The following is a 21,540-nucleotide window of genomic DNA, read 5'->3' as shown; positions in this document are numbered from 1 at the left end:
TACTGTACCAACACTTGCAACATGCACCTATTCATAGCACTTTATGTCTGGCAACAGATTGAATTAGGCTTAGGTCTTTAATTAGATCTGAATTATAACTGCCTAGTCATTTGTTTATTATATTTTAAATTTAATATGTACTGTATACTGATTTTCTGATTGGTTTTTTTGTTGAAATGGATTTAATATTTTGTGGATATTTATGATTTTATGTTTGTAAATGAAATGTGTAAAGTTTGAATTTATTTTCAACCTATATCACATTAAAGAATTTGAATCTGGATGAACTTGTAAAATAGATTCAGGTTAACTCAATTGGCTTGCTGGCACCAAATTAGAAAAGGGACACTACTTAATTCAAAGATTTATCAGAGAGCCCCACCCCCCCAAAGTCCTAGTGTCCACCATCTATAAAATAGAACTCCCAAGAGTTTCAAATCACCCCACATACATGATAGAATGGGAGAAGATATAGGGAAGCCTATAGGTGAACTGGCCTAATGGACTAGGGCGGCGAAATCGGCTCATCAAATAGAATGGTGTTAAGCTGCTACTAAACTGGTATCTAAACCCAGGACAGTCTGCACAGAATGCATCCCACATCCCCCCCCCAATGCTGGGTACATTCCAACGCAACAAACACCCTTTTCACTTGTGGTGGACATGCCCAATCACCCAAATGTTTTGGAAAGAGGTGCTCGCCCAGATCAAAATAAGTACCCATCTGAACTTACCGGAAAATCCCATAGTGATACTCTCATGGATGAAGATCCACACGGGCAGTACAAACTGCATGTGAAGGGGATCTAAACCAATATCCCACTTTAGTGGCAGCTAAAATGGTCATAGCAAGCAAAAGTCCCCAATTCCCCCAGAGGGCAAAAAAACGGTGGTCCAGGATCTGGTATGTAGCAACAATGCACAAAATTGATGCGGCATTCAGTGGAGTCGGCACGTTAACAAAAAAGGGCACCTCTCGTTATTTATGTGAGCGAGCCATGATTGATCTGGAATGTTACAAACCCCATGCGATTACCCCTTTGTTGTAATATCCAATGGTTGTATGCAGTATAACCCACCATATTTACACCCTCTTAAGTGCTTTTCTTCTCGTTTTAGTTTATATTTTACTTTAGTTAAGCTGATTTAAGTTGCTACTCTTTGGTCCTGTTTGGGGTAGGACCAAGGAAGGCATACACTGCAGGAAGATGTATGAACACAGCGGTAACGCATTTTGATGTTCCACTTAATAGCACATGAATATGCTTGCAAAACTGCTCTGCTTGTTTATTCCAATAAAGGACATTTTGAAAAATGTCTCAATTACCTATATGGTGCTTTATTTGGGGCCAGCAACACAAACATTCCATGCCCTCACCATCACCCAGTGTAGCTCACCACAACAGTCAATCTGCTTACTCCCCACAGCAACAGCAAGCACATGCCCTGGCACACAAACCTCAATGAAGGCTGCCCCACTTGTGGCCTAGGCACAACCCTTGCCACACCTGTAAGCAAGATGGGGCCTGTAGAACCCATGTGGCAGTGCTGCCTTCCCGTATGCACCATCAGAAGACCAATCTGCTTCTCTGCCAGGGCTCGCCCTGGTCATGCGGAGGCTGTAGGCAAAGACTATGCCCAGACATTGTTGCTGGCACTCATTATTGCTGGCACTATGGGCATGTTAAAGTGTGTTAAGTTCGTCACATCAAGTACATTGACGTGATCACACATCAAACCATGCAGAAAAAAAAAAGACAGAACCCGTCATTGAAAGTTCTCAACTTTATATCTGAATGATAGCCAGACACTGGTTTGCATCTATGGACTAACCTGCTTTTAAAAAAAAATCCCACACAACATAACTGAAGTAATTGTGATCAAAGAAAATACATCTACATTTGTAATTGTACAGCTCGGTTGTTCACTGAAAAAAAACAATTTAAAATAGGAAGTCCCCTGTATCTTGGCCAGACTCTTCCATTTCACGACAGAAGGCCAACCGTGCTCGGTCACTGGCAAAGTCCACCTTAAGGCGCAAACCAGAAATCTGGGCACCCTTCGTCTCCTGCACAGCAGTTACTGCATCTTCTTTGCTAACGTAGAGGACCAGAGCCCTGCCTCGTAGTTGATCAAAGACTGCCTTGGCCACTTGCCCATAGCGGCTGAAGCGTTGTAGGAGAGACTTCTGGGTCACTTCGAGGGGAAGGCCATCGAGCCACACACAACTCGTTATTATGCTTTTTCCAAACTCTGTTTTCACGCGGTATTTACCGAGCACCTCCCCAGCAAGTGCTTTCCCAGCTCGGCACACACTATACATGTCGTAGAACTCAACAAAGGCCGAGCGGGTGGGCTCCCCCTCTGGCGGCCGGCTCATCTCCACATCCAGCACATCACCAAAGCGCTTACAGATGCTGGCAAGCTTCTCTGCAGTGATGGTCCGATCCAGGTTCATAATCAACAAGGTCCTGTGAAAAGAACCGAAAAAGGCATACGAATAAGTTTTGAACATGTAATGGTTCAACCAAGCATAAACTCGTATCAACATAAAGTTACTAACAAACCGAAAAGGTGTGCCGCCAAGACTCTAGACCTCCCCCTGCCCCCAATTGACCTCGGATCACAAAGACTATCCCAAGAGCACACAAGTCTCGCAATGGCACCTCCAGAGCTGAACTAGTTAACAAGCATTGGCACTGCCAACAGTTTGGACTTGCGTCAGCAAAGGCACTTGTCAGGTACACCTGTGGTGGTATTAACAGCCCATTGATGGTAGCAGGTGCGAGTACCTGGACAACAGCAGTGCCTGGCAAATCCCCAATACTTCTACAAGCCAAAACTGCTGGCTTTGCCAATGCTTGTTTTTACCAGACATTTGTAAATCTAGTCGCTGAGCACCAACCTGGTGAAGACATTTTTATTACACAAGTAGAGCATTTACAACTAATTCATTAACTCATTAGATTGCTGTGAAAAACACTGGAAGGCACTAGGAGTGCAAAGTTTGATGGTGTTTCATTGAAGCTAGTTCAGAGTTCCCCGTTATGCCCAAACCTTGTCCGTCAATCCCACAGCTGGAATTCATAATGTTTTAAACACTTCCATTATAAACCACTGATAAGTTCCTCGGAGTTATAAGCACTTGGTATTTGTGGTATGGCGCTACACCTTTGCAAGCGCCAGCACACTCGCAACCACTGCACTCTAGCAGGCGAGGAAGAAAAACAGTCAGGCGGGTTGTACAAATACCTAACATAACATGTTTAAAACTGCAAATTGTAAACCCTCCTGGCGCCGAAAGCCTCCACATGAAAAAGCAATTCATTTCACAAACTATTTAGACCTTGGGGCCAATGCAGTGAGTAACATTCATTCCCATGAGCAACAGGAATAATGACACTGATTTGTAATTACTAAGTGCCGCACGCCTGGCAGTTCTGCACATTTATGGCGACAACACTTTGCATTCTGGAACTTGTAGTTTTGTTTATCACCAAATTACATTTATTTAAAAAACCTGCACGTGTCCTCTGCTGGACAACTCTGCTGCTAGAGCATTAACCGCCAGTGCTCTGTTGGCATACTTTATTGAATTCCAATGTATGCCCCTATATAGTTGTGGCACTAATAGCGAAAATACTCAGATGGCAGGCGACAGTGAGATGGCAGGCATTGCAAAAAAGTGATCTTGCCCACAGAGATCAGATTGCCTAGTGAAAGCAGCGTGCTGGTTTTAAACAGGTGAGTTGGAGGCAAAATGTAGTAAACATTCCGACAGAGAAGGTGAATGAAACATTCTAGTGTCGTTCGTGTCAAAAACGGCAGAATCTGAAATTTGGATAGGTTGAAAGTACAAAGCTCTGCCACCCACCCACCCTCCCGCCCGCAGCAACGGTGCTGGGAGTGAAGAACGTACAGATGAGGTAGGTGCAGAGGACCGTGCATGAAAAAAAGACTAGTTGGCCGTCCCCATTCTGAGGTGGCTATGCATTACAGGGTTGGCAGTTGACAGCATCACTCGACTACGGAAAAGTAATCTTTAAATAGTTGGCAGTGAAACTCAGCCCGGCTAACGGCTCAGAGAAACCTATCCACAGCAAGAGGGTTGTTGGTCTGGTCAAGGACTGCTCTCAGAAAAAACTTTAGCCCCCCAAAAGGAAGGGGATTCCCCAAATTCAATCAGCAGCAGGCGGCCTTAGGAAGTTTTCAATTTTGTTCCCACTGAAGTGATGGGGGGGGGGGAGTTGCTATAAGTCCAAAGGCACAAAAGGAACAATTGGCATAAAGGGGCTCAAATACATCAGGCAATGAGAGGCCTCAGACTGCCTGTCCCTCATGTAATTCTCCCCAGACCAAAATAAAATGACACCATCCTCCCAGGAGATTGATGGGCAGATCAGAGGATGTTTGGTTTACAAATGCCTGGGCTGGCACCAGCCTACTTGATCAACAAATTGAAGAGATACCAACCAACCCAAGCTCTTAGATCTGAAGATCAATTTGGTTGTCTCATTCCAAGGACAAATTATAGATCAAGAGGTGATCAATGTTCCTCAGTGGCTGGACCTTGATTTCCATTGAGCCTGAGACAGGTAACTTCCCTGTCGAAATTCAGAGCAGGCTTAAAGACTTACCTATTTAAGTAAGCCCAATGACTATCCAGCTGTGTTTTATCTCCTGTGTTATCTTTTATCAGTATGGTTATGCTTCCTTAATGAAATATCACCACCTGCGCCAGGATACAATTTGGTTCTTTGTGTGCGCTTTATAAATACATCAAATCCATAGATTGCTTTCAAAGCCAGGACAGGCATGTTTATGCGTTATATTGCCTCAGCTGACAAGTAGCGTGCAAGCATCATCTGATCAGGCACCTGATTGAGATTAGATTGATGCGGGACAAAAGTCACCTATACCCGCCTGGAAAATGTTTTGACCACACTGGACTGGGACTTACAAATAGCAATCATTTACAGGTTTCTTAGTACAACAACGCACTGAAAATGATGGCGAATGTGGGTCAGTAAGGGGAGTGCATTGCTTCCTGGTACTGCATCCGTTTCCCTACGAACAGTAACTTGCATATGCACCAACTTTTAAAAACAAGGATGGTGAATTCACTGCAGTGAAAGCTAAACGTGAGGGACCTAGAGCTATGTGATCCAATGACGGGAATTAGGCCGTTTGTTGTAGGGAGGCAGCTTATTGTGCCTTAAACCAGCCATGCGAGAAAGCAAACACCTGAATGAACCAATCTGGGAACCCGTTCTGACTGATGCCTTTAGATATGAAAATTACAATTTCATTGACTTACCTGCCCGAAATGCTGGAACAGTAACGTGTAAACAAACTACAGCCATTACATACATGTTCTCCACTCGAAGCAACTGGGTCCGATTTTTAAAAGCGTTTTATGGATAAATGAACCCAGACCAAGCACAAAATGGTTGCAAATGTAGATAGTGTAGTTATTCAGTGTTACCGCATTTAGAGATTTTAACTGATAAATGCTGACCCTCATATTATTTTAATAGGCTATGGTATTCAAATCAGCTGGCTAAGCTGTAAACTACATTATGTTGCACATCGTGGAAATGTTTGTTCCAGGGGCCAGTGATCGCTGCAGGGCCGTTTGCTCCGACAGGCTTTGCACTGGCAGATTACAAAGGGCATAAATGTTAGAATACTAGTGCAAGAGAAGGGTATTGTTGTAATGCAAGTCAGTCTTGTATTGCATCCCTGGCCAGGAATGCATGCCGATGGAATGTTGATGTATGCACGATAGGCCGCTCAGGAGAATGAGTGAATATTGTGTGTTAAGTGTTCTATGGATGTCAGTTGGGGGCCTGAGCTGGGAGTGAATGGATGGCCGGTGGGTCTGTACCCGACACTAGCAGCAACATCGTTTGGAACCAAAATCCAGAGTATCTGCTTTCTCTCACCTTGCCCAAAAAACCTGGAACGAGCTACCAAAGAACATACGTAACACAAGGGCTCCCTGTATTCAGAAAACTACTCAAATTAACGCTCTTCACACCATAACTAGAAGCAATACCTATGGGACATATACGCAGCTGAAATAAGAGGAAACAGATTCTCCCTAAGCTAAGTTTCAAAAACTGAAGGGGTGGGGAACAAACCACGGCAATCCATACCAATTGAAGGATTTTGAATCACGATAAAGAACGATTACATAGATCAGGAGGGAAGGGTAAGGGAGTAGTTTCTTACCTGTAACTCCATTTCTCCAGCATTGGTATCGTTCATGGATTCACATGCTTAGAATATTCCCCGTCGTCAGACTGGGAACCCTCGGTACACATATATATAGTCATTTCCAATAGGAAAAACTTCTGCCCTATCCCCGTCTGCGTCCTCTACGGGGCCGCCCACGTACGCCCCGTTGGACGTGATGGTATATAAGCCCCGCCCCCGCGGGTCCCTTCAGATTTCGACCCCTCCAAGATAACGGGGGGAAAACTTGCTTACATACCAATCTTCCACATTGCAGTCCGGGGAGGCCGGAGGGCGCATGTGAATCCATGAAAGATACCAATGCTGGAGAAATGGAGTTACAGGTAAGAAACTACTCCCTTCTCCAGCATTGGATCTTTCATGGATTCACATGCTTAGAATAGATTGTAAAGCAGTAACATCAAGAAGGAGGTGAGAGTGCAATGTAACTTACATTCGTAGAGACACCCCCAAACACTACCGTTTACACCATGTATGTAAGCAACAACTTATTATACTGATACGAAACGGATTTCCGCCATACAATGCTATGTCATATGACTCAGTATGCACCCCTTGCGCACATATCTACCCAACCACTTATGTTTAGGTCAATAAACTATGCACATTCATGTATACACTCTGAAAAACCAGCTGAGGCCAAATAATAATAGGCAGCATTCTTCTTGAAACTTTGGCTTACCTCATTGAAAAAGGTGGCGAAGCACTGCCCTTCCCATTTGTACCTCATCCGCGTGCTGCTTTTCCAGGCAGTAGTGGCGCGTAAACGTGTGCGGAACAGACCATGCCGCCGCCTGGCAGATGTCCGTCAGCGGAATTCCTGCCCATAGAGCCACGGAGGAAGATGTCGATCTCGTGGAATGGGCTCTGGGACGATGTAGTAGAGGTCTCCCGGCCTTGGAATGACACAGGGTAATCGCCGAGGAGACCCAGCGAGCCAGACCTTGTTTGGAGATAGCCTTACCCCTAGCCGAGGGGCCGTAGGCGACGAATAGCTGTCTGGTGGCTCTGATATCTTGCGTTTTTTGCAGGTAAAATTTTAGCGCCCTTTTGACGTCCAGAGTGTGAAGAGCCTTCTCCGCCGTCGACGAAGGAGATGCAAAGAAAGTAGGGAGTACCAGGGTCGAGTGCTTATGATAGATCGACGGTACTTTTGGGATGAATGAAGGGTTAGTTGATAAAATAACTTTGTCCTTAAAGAACCTCAGATATGGAGGGTCTATGACCAGTGCCTGTAGTTCCGACATTCTTCTAGCCGAAGTGATGGCAACTAGGAACGCGAGTTTCCAAGATAGAAATTGTAGAGATGAAGAGGACATTGGCTCAAAGGGAGGCTTCATTAAGGCAGCTAGAACCGTGTTCAGACTCCACGACGGTGGGAACCGTTTTTCCGGAGGGAAGGTTCTAAACAGACCCTTCATGAAATGCTTCACTAGCCTGTCACTGAATAGTGGAGGGGACTGTCTTCTTCTGGTAAATCTCGAAACAGCCGCCAGGTGTACTTTGATTGACGATGATGACAGTCCGCTCTCCGCAAGATGAAGAAGATACGGGAGGATTTGCTCCGGAGTTACTTCCAAAGGTTGTATATTTTGTTGTGTTTGACACCATATACAGAACCTTTTCCATTTGCTTACATATGATTTGTTAGTGGACGGGGCTCTGGCCGCCTGCAGAATCCTTCGGCAATCAGTCGAGACTTTTAGGTTCCCGAACTCCGAGAAGTCAGGAGCCATGCAGTTAAGTTCAGGCTGTCCGGATTGTGGTGCCACACGGTCCCCTCGTCCCTGGACAGGAGGTTCGGTACTTTCCTGAATGGTATCGGCTGATCCAGCGACAGATGAAGGAGGTCTGAGAACCATGGTTGCCTCGGCCAGCGCGGGGCCACTAGGATGACCCGGCAATTGTACCTGTGGATCCCCTGGATCGTCCTCCGTATGAGGGGAAATGGAGGGAAGGCGTAGAGGAACTTGCCTGTCCACGGAAACGAGAACGCTTCCCCCAGGGAGCCTGTTTGGGGCCATCTGCTCGCGAACTGAGCACATTTTCGGTTTCTTTCCGTGGCGAAGAGATCGAACGACGGGGTCCCCCATCTTTCGAAGATTTCCCCGAGTTGAGTGGAGTCCAGCTCCCACTCGTGTATTTGTGACATAGTCCTGCTCAGGGAATCCGCCTGTAAGTTCTTCGCTCCCGGTAGGTGGTATGCCACTAGGGAGATGTGGTGTTTTAAAGCCCAATGCCAGATCTTTTGAGCTTCCTTCGAGAGGGTCCTGGATCTGGTGCCACCCTGTTTTATCAGGTAGAACATAGCTGTCGTATTGTCCGTGAGCACTCTTACTTTTGACCCCTTGATGTGTGGGAGGAAAGATTTCAGGGCCCATCTCACCGCCCTTAGCTCCAGGACGTTGATATGTAGGCGAGATTCGGTCGACGACCACCTGCCTTGGGTTTGGTGACGTGACATGTGTGCTCCCCAGCCCGACAGAGAGGCGTCTGTAATGATGGTGTTCTGAAATTCCGGCTCCTGCAGGGGGACCCCTCTGTCCAGGTTGCGCGCCACTTTCCACCATCGGATGGCTTTGATAACTCGTTCGTCGTCGACTATTATCTTGTCCGACCAGCGGCCTGTGGCCTGCTTCCATCTGTCTGATAGGAACTCCTGTAGAGGTCTCATGAACAACCGGCAGTTCGCGACTAGGTGGATGCACGATGCCATGGAGCCGAGGAGAGCCGCATATTTTCTTACTGACAACCTTCTCTGTAAACGAAGTTGGCTTGTCAGGTGTTTGATCTTCAACAACCTTTCCAGGGATGGTTTCACTAGTCCCGTGTGGGTGTCGAATTGAGCACCTAGGAACTTCAAGCTCTTCGAGGGCTTTAGTGAAGACTTTTCGTAGTTCACTGCAAATCCCAGACGCTGTAGCAGTCGCAAGGTGGTCAATAGGCTGTCGTTGGTCGACGCTGGGGAGGATCCCCTCACGAGCCAGTCGTCGAGGTACGGGTAAACGTGATGCCCTTCCTTCCGCAGCCAGGCTGCTACGGGTGCTAGGCACTTTGTAAAGGTTCTTGGGGAGGACTTCAGGCCGAAAGGGAGCACAGTAAATTGGTAGTGTGTTTGGCCGACTAGGAACCTCAGGAACCTCCTGTGGTGAGTGCGCACCGGAATGTGAAAATACGCATCTTGGAGGTCCAGTGACGCCAGGAAATCGTTCTTTTGGACCGATCTGATTACCTCCTGTAGAGTAAGCATCTTGAACTTTTGACTCAGCAGGGTTTTGTTGAGGTCCCGTAGGTCGAGGATGGGGCGCCACTTCCCGTTTGGTTTCTTTACTACGAAGCAGCGCGAGTAAACCCCTAAGCCTCTTTGTGAAGCAGGGACTAACTCGATGGCGCCTTTTTTTAGCATGAGCGCAACCTCTCGACGCAAGACGCTTAGGTGTGGTTGAGACAGGCGTATCGGTGGACGTCTTGGAGGTCTGGATTTGAATCTTAGGGAATGTCCCAGTCTCACCGTGTCCAGAACCCACCGATCTGTCGTAATTGACTCCCATTCCTCGACGCAACTTGACACTCTCCCTCCTAGAACGTCATTGTTGATCTTTTTGTTTTCCCGTCGACGACGAGTAAGTGGGACGTCTCTTAGAGGCCTGGAAATTTCTGCGTCGGGCCGAGGACTGTGAGGCGCGTCTATAGCCTTGGGACGGATATGAAGACCTCCCGAATGCTCTATCCCTGGATCCCGCAAATCGTGCGTTTCCCGTAGCTCCTCTAAAGGGGCGAAAGGAACGAAAGGGCTTACCGCTTTGGAGAGAGCCCAGCGAGCGCGCCGTCTCAGAGTCCTCCTTCATTCCTTTCAAGGCCTCATCCACCTTTTCGCCAAACAGGTGGTCACCTTCGAAAGGCATGTCGACGACCTTATATTGCACCTCGGGTCTAAAGTTGGTGCATTTGAGCCAGGCCTGGCGTCGTAGAACCACTCCGTTGTTAATTTGTTTGAACCCCGAGTCTGCCAGGTCCACCGCTATATTGATAGCATGGTTCGAGGCTTCTTCTCCTTCACGAACCAGGGACAGAGCTGATTTTCTGTGTTCTTCTGGGAGGTGGTCCAAAATGGGTGCCAGTCTGTGCCACATCTCCCTGTCATACCTGGCCATGATTGCCAGGGAGTTCGCTGCTTTTACTGTTGACGCTCCCACTGACAGGATCTTCTTACCGAAAGCATCTTGGCGTCTAGCTTCGGAGTCCGGCGGGGTAGAGCACTTATGCTGGGCCTTTGCCTTTCTCGTCGCCGCCGCCGATACCACCGAGTCAGGCGTGGGTTGCGCAGAGAGGCATTTTGGCGTCGAATCTGGAACTTTAAATTTTTTCTCTACGCGGCCTTTGACCGCAGGTTCCGAGAATGGATGCCGCATGGTTTGGACGCCCTCTTTCCATACGTGGTCCAGTATCGGTATCGAAAAAACGGAACGCCTATTCTTGCCCATGTGGTCAAAGAGGAAGCAGTCCTTTTCTTCTTGTTGGGTCAAACCGAACTCCTTGCAGGCCTTTTCCATCATGGAATGGAAGGCCCCTATGTCATCCGGTGGAGATGGGTGAATGGGACTTTTCGGAGGATCCACCTCCACATCCGAAACCCATGACGGGTCTCTCGACGGCGAGAGGGAGATATCAGAAGCTGACCCCTGTTCAGAGAGGGAGTCCGAGAGCTCACCTTCTTCCTGGACTGTTGGAGCAGTTGGGCCCACGACCGATCTAGTCGGGCGGTGTGAAGGTCCGGGCTCGTCGACGAGGGGAGTCGTCGGAACAGGTGGGAGCCTTTCGTCCAGGGACTTCAAGAGCGAGTGTAAGGAGGAAAGTACCTCCATGGAGAGAGTAGCCTGGGCGTTTGGAGGCTGGGTGAAAACTTGAGAGCAGGTTGCACCAGAAGGAAATCTGGGCCGTAGCCCCAGGTCTTCCGGGCTCACTATTCTGAAGCCGTCGTCTTCTTTGGAGGCGATCGAAACTGCCTGTTCTTGTAGCAGTGTGTCGGGTAGCCCCATGTCGAACGCTTCTGGCCTCCAGGCCTGGAACTCCGTCGACGAGGGAATCGTCGTCGACGATGAGCCCGTTTGAAAGGCGGGGGACTGTGACGGAGTGGGCACTTGGATCGTCGCCGGAGGGCCTGCAGGTGGCTTAGGCGGTCCCGCCTTCGCGGAGCTCTCCCTGCGTTTATCCGCCTCTCTACTCGTAGCTGATCTTTTCTGATCGCTCGAGGAGGATTTTGGCCTGTCCTTATCTTTCTTCGACGAAGAAGAAGAAGAAGATGATTTCTTCGTCGATTCTTTCGATGAGGCCTTAGAGGAATGACTTCGAGGCACGTCCTTCTCCGTAGGTCGTGATTTTTTGGCCGGAGGTTCCGACGGATGTGAGCGTCGGGGGGCTTCTGATGTTTTCGCTGAGGCGATACTGCGCACCGATCCTACCTCCGACTGAGGGTACGCTCCAGCGCCGTCGTTCAGCCACGAGACCAGTCGCCGATTCCGGTCCTTCAGGGTTTTTTGGGAAAACCCCTTGCAGATATCACATTGGTCCGCCGAGTGGTGGGGGTGAAGGCAGTAGATGCAGTCAAGATGGCCATCCCCTTCATAAACCTTCTTTAGACCGCACGTGGCACACTGGCGGAAAAGAGGCTTACCCGACATTATTGCCAGACCAACTAACAAAACTCGTAGGAGTTAGAAGCGGACCAAACAGACAAACTCGCAGGAGTTAGAAACAATCGATAAGTATTTGAAGAAAATACACGAGGAGATCCCACTATCTTTGGAGACGGTTGAAATCTGAAGGGACCCGCGGGGGCGGGGCTTATATACCATCACGTCCAACGGGGCGTACGTGGGCGGCCCCGTAGAGGACGCAGACGGGGATAGGGCAGAAGTTTTTCCTATTGGAAATGACTATATATATATATATGTGTACCGAGGGTTCCCAGTCTGACGACGGGGAATATTCTAAGCATGTGAATCCATGAAAGATCCAATGCTGGAGAAGGATGACATGTCAACACCTTAGCCAACAAAGCAAACATAGGTAGTAATGGATCACCGATGGGGAAACGGGAAGCGAGTGGATAACTAAAACATACAGCACAGATACCAGAGTGGGGGACAATGCAGCAATGGTGTGTGCAGCTTGGTTTGTCCAGGGAAGGCTGGAGCCCACCCCTCATTGCCACCATTCCTCATCAGCTTCAGGAGAAGTGCGACCCCACCCCTATCAGGATCGACTCGGAAATCCGTCGCCAAGGACTCTGAGCCCACCTGACCCTTGATGGCAGATGTACGATTTGGAGGATGACAGCCTCTACTCAGACGGCAGCTGCCGCACTGGTTGCTAAGCAACCAACATCTATGAGCAGCTTGCCCGATTAGCTGCCGTCCCACTTTTGTCTGGCCCAGCGCCACTGGAGGCCCTCCTCATAGGGCCCAGGCCGGTCAGTGCTTAAGGGCCATGGGCCTACCCACTCAGACCGAACATTCTACCTACTGCGGAAGTTTGCCACCCCTCCAATAGATACGCCCCTTCAGACTCTAAACCACCCAACACTACCTTGCATGTCCATACAGCCTGTGCACCTGCTGTGATTGCCATCCATCGCCAGTTCACCTGTACTTCCTGGGCCCACCTGTTTCTCGTATATGCGTGGTACCCACTGCCGCACTAGTATGAGTCTTTAGATTTATGACAACTTAATGCACGCCAGCTGCCGAATGAAATAGTAAAGTGACCTTAGTATTGCCTACCTGCACAATACACTACCCATAAGGCAGTATCCTTACCTATTAGGCACACTGCCTTGTCCTGTGCTTAGCAGACCCTTGGTAGGTTTATCCAACTTATCGCAATATCTGCCTTCATCTACTGCATCCATACCTGCAGGCACATTATCTGCTATATGTAGCCGCTTGTTTCCCTACCTTCACGCCTAGGTTATAAACAAGATTGTGTAGACTATGCATGCAACTAGCTGCATTACAGCTGTATGTACTGTACTCTGCATGTAGCCACGTATTCCTCATCGCCAACATCACTATGTGAAAATACATTGACCTGTTCCTAGCGGTCTATGAATGGTGATAAGATACGTATCTGACATATGCCGATTGCCAAGACTTGGTTTGACCTTTACCCTAGTTACTCATTGAATGTTGATATTTGCACTGCTTGGGAATATAGCGACTCCCAATATACTGCTCTGAACTGCCCACGCTTTACAGCTATAGTCGCCGAGGGTGGTAATTACTATAGCCATTGCTATGACAGGCCCGACTGGCTTTATACCGATGCTCGCAACTACAACTTAGCTATTTCCAGTCCCCATCAGGAGAAACGTCCAGCCATTCATGTCATGGACAGCTCAACTAGAAAGTCTTGGTCAGCAGGGGCCTGGACTAGCCTGCATACTGTGTGAACGTCACACCCATACTCCCTTGCCCCACTCCTTTCCTAAATACAATGGCACCCATCCCAGACACCCCCCCCCTTCCCATCTAAAAACCTGTCCTGCGGAAAGATTACATTAAGGCAATACCCTTACACCCCCCCTCCCCATCTGTCCCCCCAGACAGACTGGCAAGATTACACTATCGGCACAACAAGCCAAAGACATGACCATACCCCTACAGCTGCTAGCCCTACACCCAATCTAAAAATGCTGAGGACTCACTGTTACCCCAGTGCAGTACTAGCCTTACACCCCGACAATCCAGTTATTGCTAAAGAACCGCCCACATTTACCACAACCCAACCTATACCCAACATATCAGACGACCTAAAACACCTCAAGGGAGGGGGCATAGCCCTTCTAGCCAAAAAAGCCTCGACTAAGAATCTTGACTACCCCTTCACTGCAGGTGAATCATGCTAAAAAATCTCCCGTACACATACCTGTACGCTCACACTACACATATATAGGCCACCAGGCACATTGTCTACATGACATCACATCTCTTAGCACACAATATGAAACCCCAATCCAAAGTAAACCTAATTGGCAATTTCAACTTCAGTCTGAACGATGCAATGGACACCCATGGCGACCTTTTAGAAAAACTCCATGAAAGCGCACACTTTATCCAAAGAATATGCGCACATACCCATGAAAAGGGAGGCATCCTACATTGGATAGCAGACACCAATTGCTGCACCGTCAACCTCTCCAACAACCCTATGCCCTGGTCTCACCACAATACTAATCTTCCCCACTACCATCACCACTGGAACAGCCATAAACCCCATACCAACACAAACAGCACCAGAAGTACGAAAATATTAACAGTATATTGCCTCTCCTACTGGATTTGCCGCTCTGACAATGACCCCTCGATACTGGTCAGTAACTACAATAAAGTCATGCTTACAGTAGCCCAATGAGAAACAAAAAAGCCAAACCTACTGCATGGACATTAACTCCTGGTTCACCCCATAACTTCATACCATGGTACAACCAAAAGAAAAGTAGAAAACTGGCTCACATCGCCAACTCAGACAAATAAAGCACTCTTCCAGATTTAGAAAACTAAAAAAGAAATTAAAGCCAAAAGTGAAGACTATAACCTAAGAATCTCGAATGCCCAGTCCAATACCAGAATTATTTACAATTCTCTGAACTGGAATCACAAGCACCCACCTCAGACCACACTATCAAAAATGAACAATGGTGCGCCAGTATCCAAAATGCCATAGCAGACAAAGTTGTTACTACAACAAAAAAGCTTTAAAAAAAAATCTATCCCAATGACATCCATCGACAGAACTCTGCAGGGACAATACATTTTTATTTCCCCCACTGACCATCTTAGACACTATGAACAAAGGCATAAAACCCTCTGGGTGCAAAGGCGACATTTGCCCTGCAACCTTGGTAAAACATCACCAACCACATCAATCGCTCTTTTGCCTCACACTATCCCGGAAGATTTAAAAACAGCTTGGGTCTTACCATTACTTGAAAACCCACATTAGACAACATTCCCACTAATTTCCGCCCCATCACCACAGTACCGTTCTTATTAAACATTCTGGACTGGGCAGCCTACCAACACATTTTTTTAAGAGTTATGGCCAATCAGGCTTTAGACCAGGCCATGGAATGGAAATAGCTCGACTTGAAAACACAAAAGTACCAATAGAAAGACAAAGGTGACCTGTGCATCCTCCCACTAGACCCCTCGGCAGCCTTTGACCATGGATCTGGTCAATCATGATATTTTAAGCCAACACCTTGAAACTGCTGCACACTTCACCTGATGCCATCAATTGGATCAAATCGTTTGCCAATCGTACCATGGGGGTCTTTTCAGACACCTCAGCAGACCCCTCTATATCCGTGACCTGCAGCGTCCCTCAAGGATCTTGTGTCTCTCCAACACTATACAATGCATTCACTAAGCACTTATTCAATAAGCTTGACAAAATGGGTATCACGTACACAAATTACGCAGATACACAAATACTCATCCCAATCACTGGATGCTATGACAAATTCAAAAACAATACCTTGCAATCCAGGCTTGGATGGCACAGGGTGAATTGTGCCTCAATGACGATGCAATTAAGCAACCTCCCACAAGAGTATAAATCATTCAACATCGATGGCAATACCATCATGGTCGCTAATGAAATAAAAAAAACCCTTGGGGTTTACATGTACTCTTACCTCACCCTAAATAGCGCTGAATATCCCCATCAACGAATACATATCGTTTACTAGGGGGAACATCCATTGGCTCCAAGCCGTTTACAGGATCAAATTTAAAATTCACACTTACACACAAATGTGACTCCAACTAAGCGCCAGATCAGCAAAACTCAGTCTAGCAGACCCACTCTGTCCCATTACACTAACCTGCTCACCACCCCTAGCATAGACAAAGCAGGAGGCTCAGGTTTTCCAGTGATCACACCCAAACCGTGGAACGCTCTTCCAACGCAACTAAGACATATCTGTTTTTTGTTTTAGGAAAAACCTAAAAACCCTACTTTAGGTCGGATCTTCCTTCAGACACCATGATTGTTGCCATTAACATTCCCCACTGCCACCATCACAAACACCTTGCATACTTAACTGTAACCATCTTCTGAATGTTTGTCAGCAGGTGTAACAAATCGAACCGGTTACTATTACACAAATGTACTGGTTATGGAAGCCTGAAAAAAAGTACCCATCAAAGTGTCAGCTCCTAGTTGCCTTGGCATGCTTTATAAATGTACAAATAAGCGCTTCAACCTGGTAAACAAAGTCCAGAACTAGCACAGATGGAAACTTGCCATCCCACCAAAAAATTAAGACTGACAAAGGATGCCAACTCATAGATCAAATATGCAGAACTAGAAATACAAAGACTCATAAAACCCACTAACCCAAAAGGTACATTTTCTGCATACATCACAAAAATCCACACAACCACCTCTTCGGACAGCAAACCGCATGCACTTCATCACACCGACAACTTGCAACAGCACGAGGACTTGCATGGATACGATACACACCCAAGCACAGCCCACAGTGAAAACCGAACTGAAGCTGCCAACAGGGAATCACCTTCCTCACTTCACTATTCCCTCTTCACCCTAAACCCCCCACCCCTCCTTGCGTGCAGATCCTGCCAGAGCACCATCCACAAATCTAGCGGGCACAGTAAATTAATGCAAATTAAAAATCCTGCCTTCAATGCAAGCGAGAGCACAGCACAGACTGATTCACAGCCTGCATTTGTTTTGCTATTTCTTAAACAAGTCACATCAAGGTGCAATGATTCACGTGTTCCACATTAGATGCACACGCTGCAGTTTGCACGTTTCGAAACAGACGTGCTGTTGGAGGATCCTCCATAGAACAGGGAATTTACAGGCAGCGTGCACAAAAGATTGCCACCACCAAAATACATCTGATCAAATTACCATGAAAGTGGACAGGTCTCGCGTGCAAAACAAGCTCCCAAAATGCAAATTACTTCAGCCATTTTAAACAAATGTCAAAGAGATGCAGGGTCTCTTCCCACTCAAAGATGACCGCTAGGTTTGGCGCATTTCCAGAAGGCTTCCTTAGAGAGCCATCCAAGATTGCTGCCTCCATGAAAGAGCTCAGTTCTGAGATGGGCAGTATTTGCCATAGGTTTTAGCATGGTTAGGGCCATGGAATGGGAGGGACTGCATTATCAAACTGTATCCATCAAATGTCCTCTATTGAAAAGCTTTACAGACCCCCCCCCATTTGAAGCTCTTCTGTTAAGCTTTTTATTTGAAAATAGTTTTGCTTAAAGGTAGCGCTTTCAGAGCCACCTAATAGCCCAAACTAAAGTAATTTAAGATGAAAATGTAAAACGAACCATAGCAACACAACTACCGTCTGCAGTTCCTAGATTAGGTATATCTGCTTCTGCTACCTGCCACTTTCCAATTATTGAACTGGAAGCAAACCTGTTTGCTAATTTCGTATATGGCCTCTGAAACAGAAGATAGCCCGGTGGAACAGACTTGGCTTGACCTATGCTGCAGGAGCAGAAATGAAACAAAGTCCAAAATCAGAGGGCCTCACAGTCCCTTAAAATAGTGAGGGTCTGCAATTAGGTACCTTCTATTCAGACTGTCAAAAGCAATAGTCCAGTTCTATACACCTGACTTTTCTGATACGAAAATGTGCCCTGCAAGTCCACTTCCAAATCGGACAAAGCCTACACGGCAAGCATGGGGTGCAAGAGTGGGTGGGTCAACCCAGGAATAAACCTCTTCTATACTGTTGCATAAGCTCGCTGTTAAATTCCAATCTAGGACTAGCAGGCATTGGGTTTGGTGTCCACCATATTAAACAGTAGAAACTAAGGACTAAATAAAACAATTTCAAAAAGGCAGTGTGATGCAGGGTTTATGTAGCCACAGATAACAACACAGCCACTTCACTGCCTCCAAAGTGGAAGGGAACGAGACTTGATCGTCACAGGCGTGGCTATCGTCCAGATCAGTTAGGTGCAGGGGGTGAGGTAGTAGAAAGCCAAGAGAAGTGCCTCCTGAAGTACGCAACAAGACAGCATGAATGGAGATCATTCCCAATCAGAGAAATTAGAATCGTGTCCAGAAAATTAGCTTCGAGGATGTGGTGCTCAAAGAGCATGGTCTTAAAGGCATCCGTTAAAAAGGAAGCAAACAACCATTTTTACATATTTATGGGGAAATCGGCTTTTATCCACAGCACGAGGTTGCAACGTTAAAAGTTGCTTAGGATTCCCCTTGGCATTAACCAGTGTGATTGAGCGAGAAAAAACATGCCATTAGTTTAAATGGGTGCATGTGCCAACATTGCCCAATGTACAGCCAATTTTTTGGGGGACATGAGAAATGGGCAGGCCAGGTGTACAGACAGAATTCCGCATTGCGAGTAACTCCACAACCATTCATCTTTCCCTGCAATGCACTTGAGCTCATCAAGAAATGGGAACAAACATTTTGGCGCAGCACTGGACCGAGTGATCTGGCTATAGTCACGGGCATTTCCCTTAAGAAATAATGATTGGAAGGCGAGAGGCCACTTGAAGACTTGCTGAACTTGATTAAGTAGTAAAATGTGGGTAACTGAAGGGGAGATCTGCAAAGAACCCCTTTCATGAACCAATGCAAAGAACCAATTTTCATGCCAAAATTCCAGTGCACTCCTGTTCATCTGCTGTGGCTGCCCGACCTCTGCAGCAAGGGCAAATGTTCGTGACAGCTGTTGTATTATAATCTGCACCACTGGTTTCAAGCAAATGTGTAATCCAGCCTGGAGGCACAGTAAATTGTACATATAAGCTATATGTGGTTATGGCACAGCGACTACTGGGATTACACAAGTCATAGCATTGAGATATCATTTGACACGGCTGTCGGTTAAAAACCAGGCTACCACCCGCTGGAGGACACTAGGGGCCAATCTTCCCAGAGGGGACATGTGGAACAAAGTCTCTGGAGAACCCATACAGTGCCATTCACAAACTACCACCTAAAGAGTTTAGAGCCAGTTTAACAATTCGCGGCCATCTGTTGGGGACCTACACACAATCAAGTCCCACCTCAAAGCAGACTCCGCTGGAACATGACTAATTGCGGACTGCAGATCAGCATTATGAAGTCTCCTGGATCAGTCATTAACCTAAGACAAGCAATACTTGCAATGGTCTAAGCCCCCTTTACGGGGCCCTTGTGACTTCACCCGTCACCCAGCGTCACCATTGCTCTTAAAGACTGCATTTGTTTCCTTTACAGGGTGGGTCTTGAAAAGAAAAATTCAAAGAAACTTCAGACATTTACCACTGTACTGGTATCGGATCACTGCTCCTGAAGAGGACAGCCTGCCCACAGCCCATGAATCAGGTTGCATTTTACGATTGGGCCCACTGCTGTTTTTAGTAGCGGGTGCAGAGTAAGCACGTTACACTACTTGTTCCCTGTGCTCACGCACAGCAGTCATTTGTCAGATCTTCATAATGGACCAACTAAGATGCATGAAACTGTTACTCGTTTTGGGGATCTGCTTGTCCCAAAAGGGCCTCCACAAGGGACTGCCTGCCAAAGGAACAGAGCATTAGACCACAAAGAGTAATGTATAGCCTTGTTTCACATCCAGAATGGGGAGCACCCCGCCTACCAAGAGAACTGGACTAATGCAGCCAACAAAGCTGGAGCGCAATGTAAAGAAACCCGCTTGAGTCAGTTTAGTGGACCTCCCATGCTCACAACTAGGATGTAATTTGAGGGGACCAGAGAAGTCCTATGTGCAACATCAGAGGATGGGCGGTCCTCCGTCACATCTTGTGTGTAGGATTAGGAAGGATGGGTCGTAAATGGGGTGCAGAAAGACCAAGAGGAGCTACAGGATGTGGAGCAGTCAGAAAGGGTTGTTGCACAAGATCAAAGGCGGCCCAAAAGGGACCACCCCAACAAACACCGATGGGTGGTCTAAGAGGGACATTTTGCATGAGGCACGACATCCAAAATTAGGCCATGGAAGTAAAGTAGAGTGCTAAGAATCAGATTAGCGTTACTTTGAGGGTGTAAACAAACCATAAGGGTGTCGAGAGCAATGGGCCAAGAACATGCATGCCTCAGTAATCAGAAAACAAGTTTGAGGGTGACCTTGGTAGACGACTCCAGCCTAGAGGCAAAGGGGTGTTTGCATAAGGAGTGCAGGGCATTTGTTGATCACTGGCATGATAGGAAGTTCCCACTCAGTGGCTTAAGGAGGTGTTCTGCAAGCCCAGCAGTGCTCCAGACCCAAGCACGCCAAAGGTATAAGAGTATGGGTACGCTGGGAGCCTGCAGCTAGAATAAACCATTTCACCCTGCAGGCACTGAGCCAATGAAAGGAGTGGCAGAATAAAGGCCAAACTGGGAAAAAAGCCGAAGCAAGATCGTGTAGGCTTCGAATCCAGAACAGAAAACTGGCCAATGTGAGCGTTGCTACACTGAAATCAACGAGAAAATGATTTGCTTTTTTTATTTAAAGACTGCAGCAAATGGAATAAAACCAGACTGAATCTATCCAGGGAGGCAAGTCAAAATGGACCAGCAATCGAACTAGCAGGATACCATGTCGGGCAAGGTTATGTGCAAGATAGCTGAAACTGAAGTAATCGTGCACTGGCTAAAGCAGTTGTGTGTGCAAGGGCATAGAGCAGACGTGCTTAAAGGATTTTGATTGTCGGTAGATTTACGTTTCAGCTACACATTTTCTAGTGCCGTGGAACTTTATGGTGAGCATTACTTTCCCAGTACGTTTGTACCTTGCATCTTAGTCACATGCTTTGCTCAGACCATCTAGCGGTTTGTTCGTACTGTTACTTGCAAAATTAAACAAGCACTGGCAATGCCAACAAAGTGTTTACGCATAGGAAAGACTTTCCATGAACTGCTGTAGTGGTATGAACTGGCCATCAATGGTAGCACGTGCAAAATGGTTGCAAGTACCTGGGCATTTGCCTTGAAAACGCCAACCTGTAACTGTTGGGCTTTCCCAATACTGGTTTTTAACAGGCCTTCAAGTGAGTGACAGTGCATAGTGGCTGAATGCAGATTTGGGCGTGCATTTTTCTATTACACCAGTAGCAGGTTTAGAACCATGTCATTAACTCTGAAGACTGCTTTGAGGAAACAGGAAGGCACTTAATTAAAAGCAAGCTCAAAGAGTTCCCATGAGACGGTGTTTGTGAGGAGGAAGCCGGTGGGAATGGAATTGGGTGGGCAAATAACCAGACTCCTTCAAAGATTTCT

General features: G+C 47.0%; 1 protein-coding gene across 3 annotated transcripts in view; it reads right to left on the bottom strand.

The window, feature by feature from the left end:
• Positions 1–1,770: 1,770 nt before the first annotated feature.
• Positions 1,771–21,540, bottom strand: part of LOC138566351 (msx2-interacting protein-like) — a 34,748-nt gene continuing 14,978 nt past the window's right edge. For all 3 annotated transcript variants that reach the window (XM_069643508.1, XM_069643499.1, XM_069643517.1), the window contains one exon: positions 1,771–2,471. In XM_069643508.1, coding sequence (XP_069499609.1) covers positions 1,943–2,471 — 529 coding nt within the window. In that variant the 3' untranslated portion in view covers positions 1,771–1,942. The remainder of the gene's footprint in view (positions 2,472–21,540) is intronic.

This window comes from Ambystoma mexicanum, chromosome 1p, assembly GCF_040938575.1.
Source record: "Ambystoma mexicanum isolate Mex_15411 chromosome 1p, UKY_AmexF1_1, whole genome shotgun sequence".
Lineage (NCBI taxonomy): Eukaryota > Metazoa > Chordata > Amphibia > Caudata > Ambystomatidae > Ambystoma > Ambystoma mexicanum.
The sequence above is the reverse complement of the archived record's forward strand: the minus strand, read 5'-3'. Positions and strand labels throughout refer to the sequence as shown.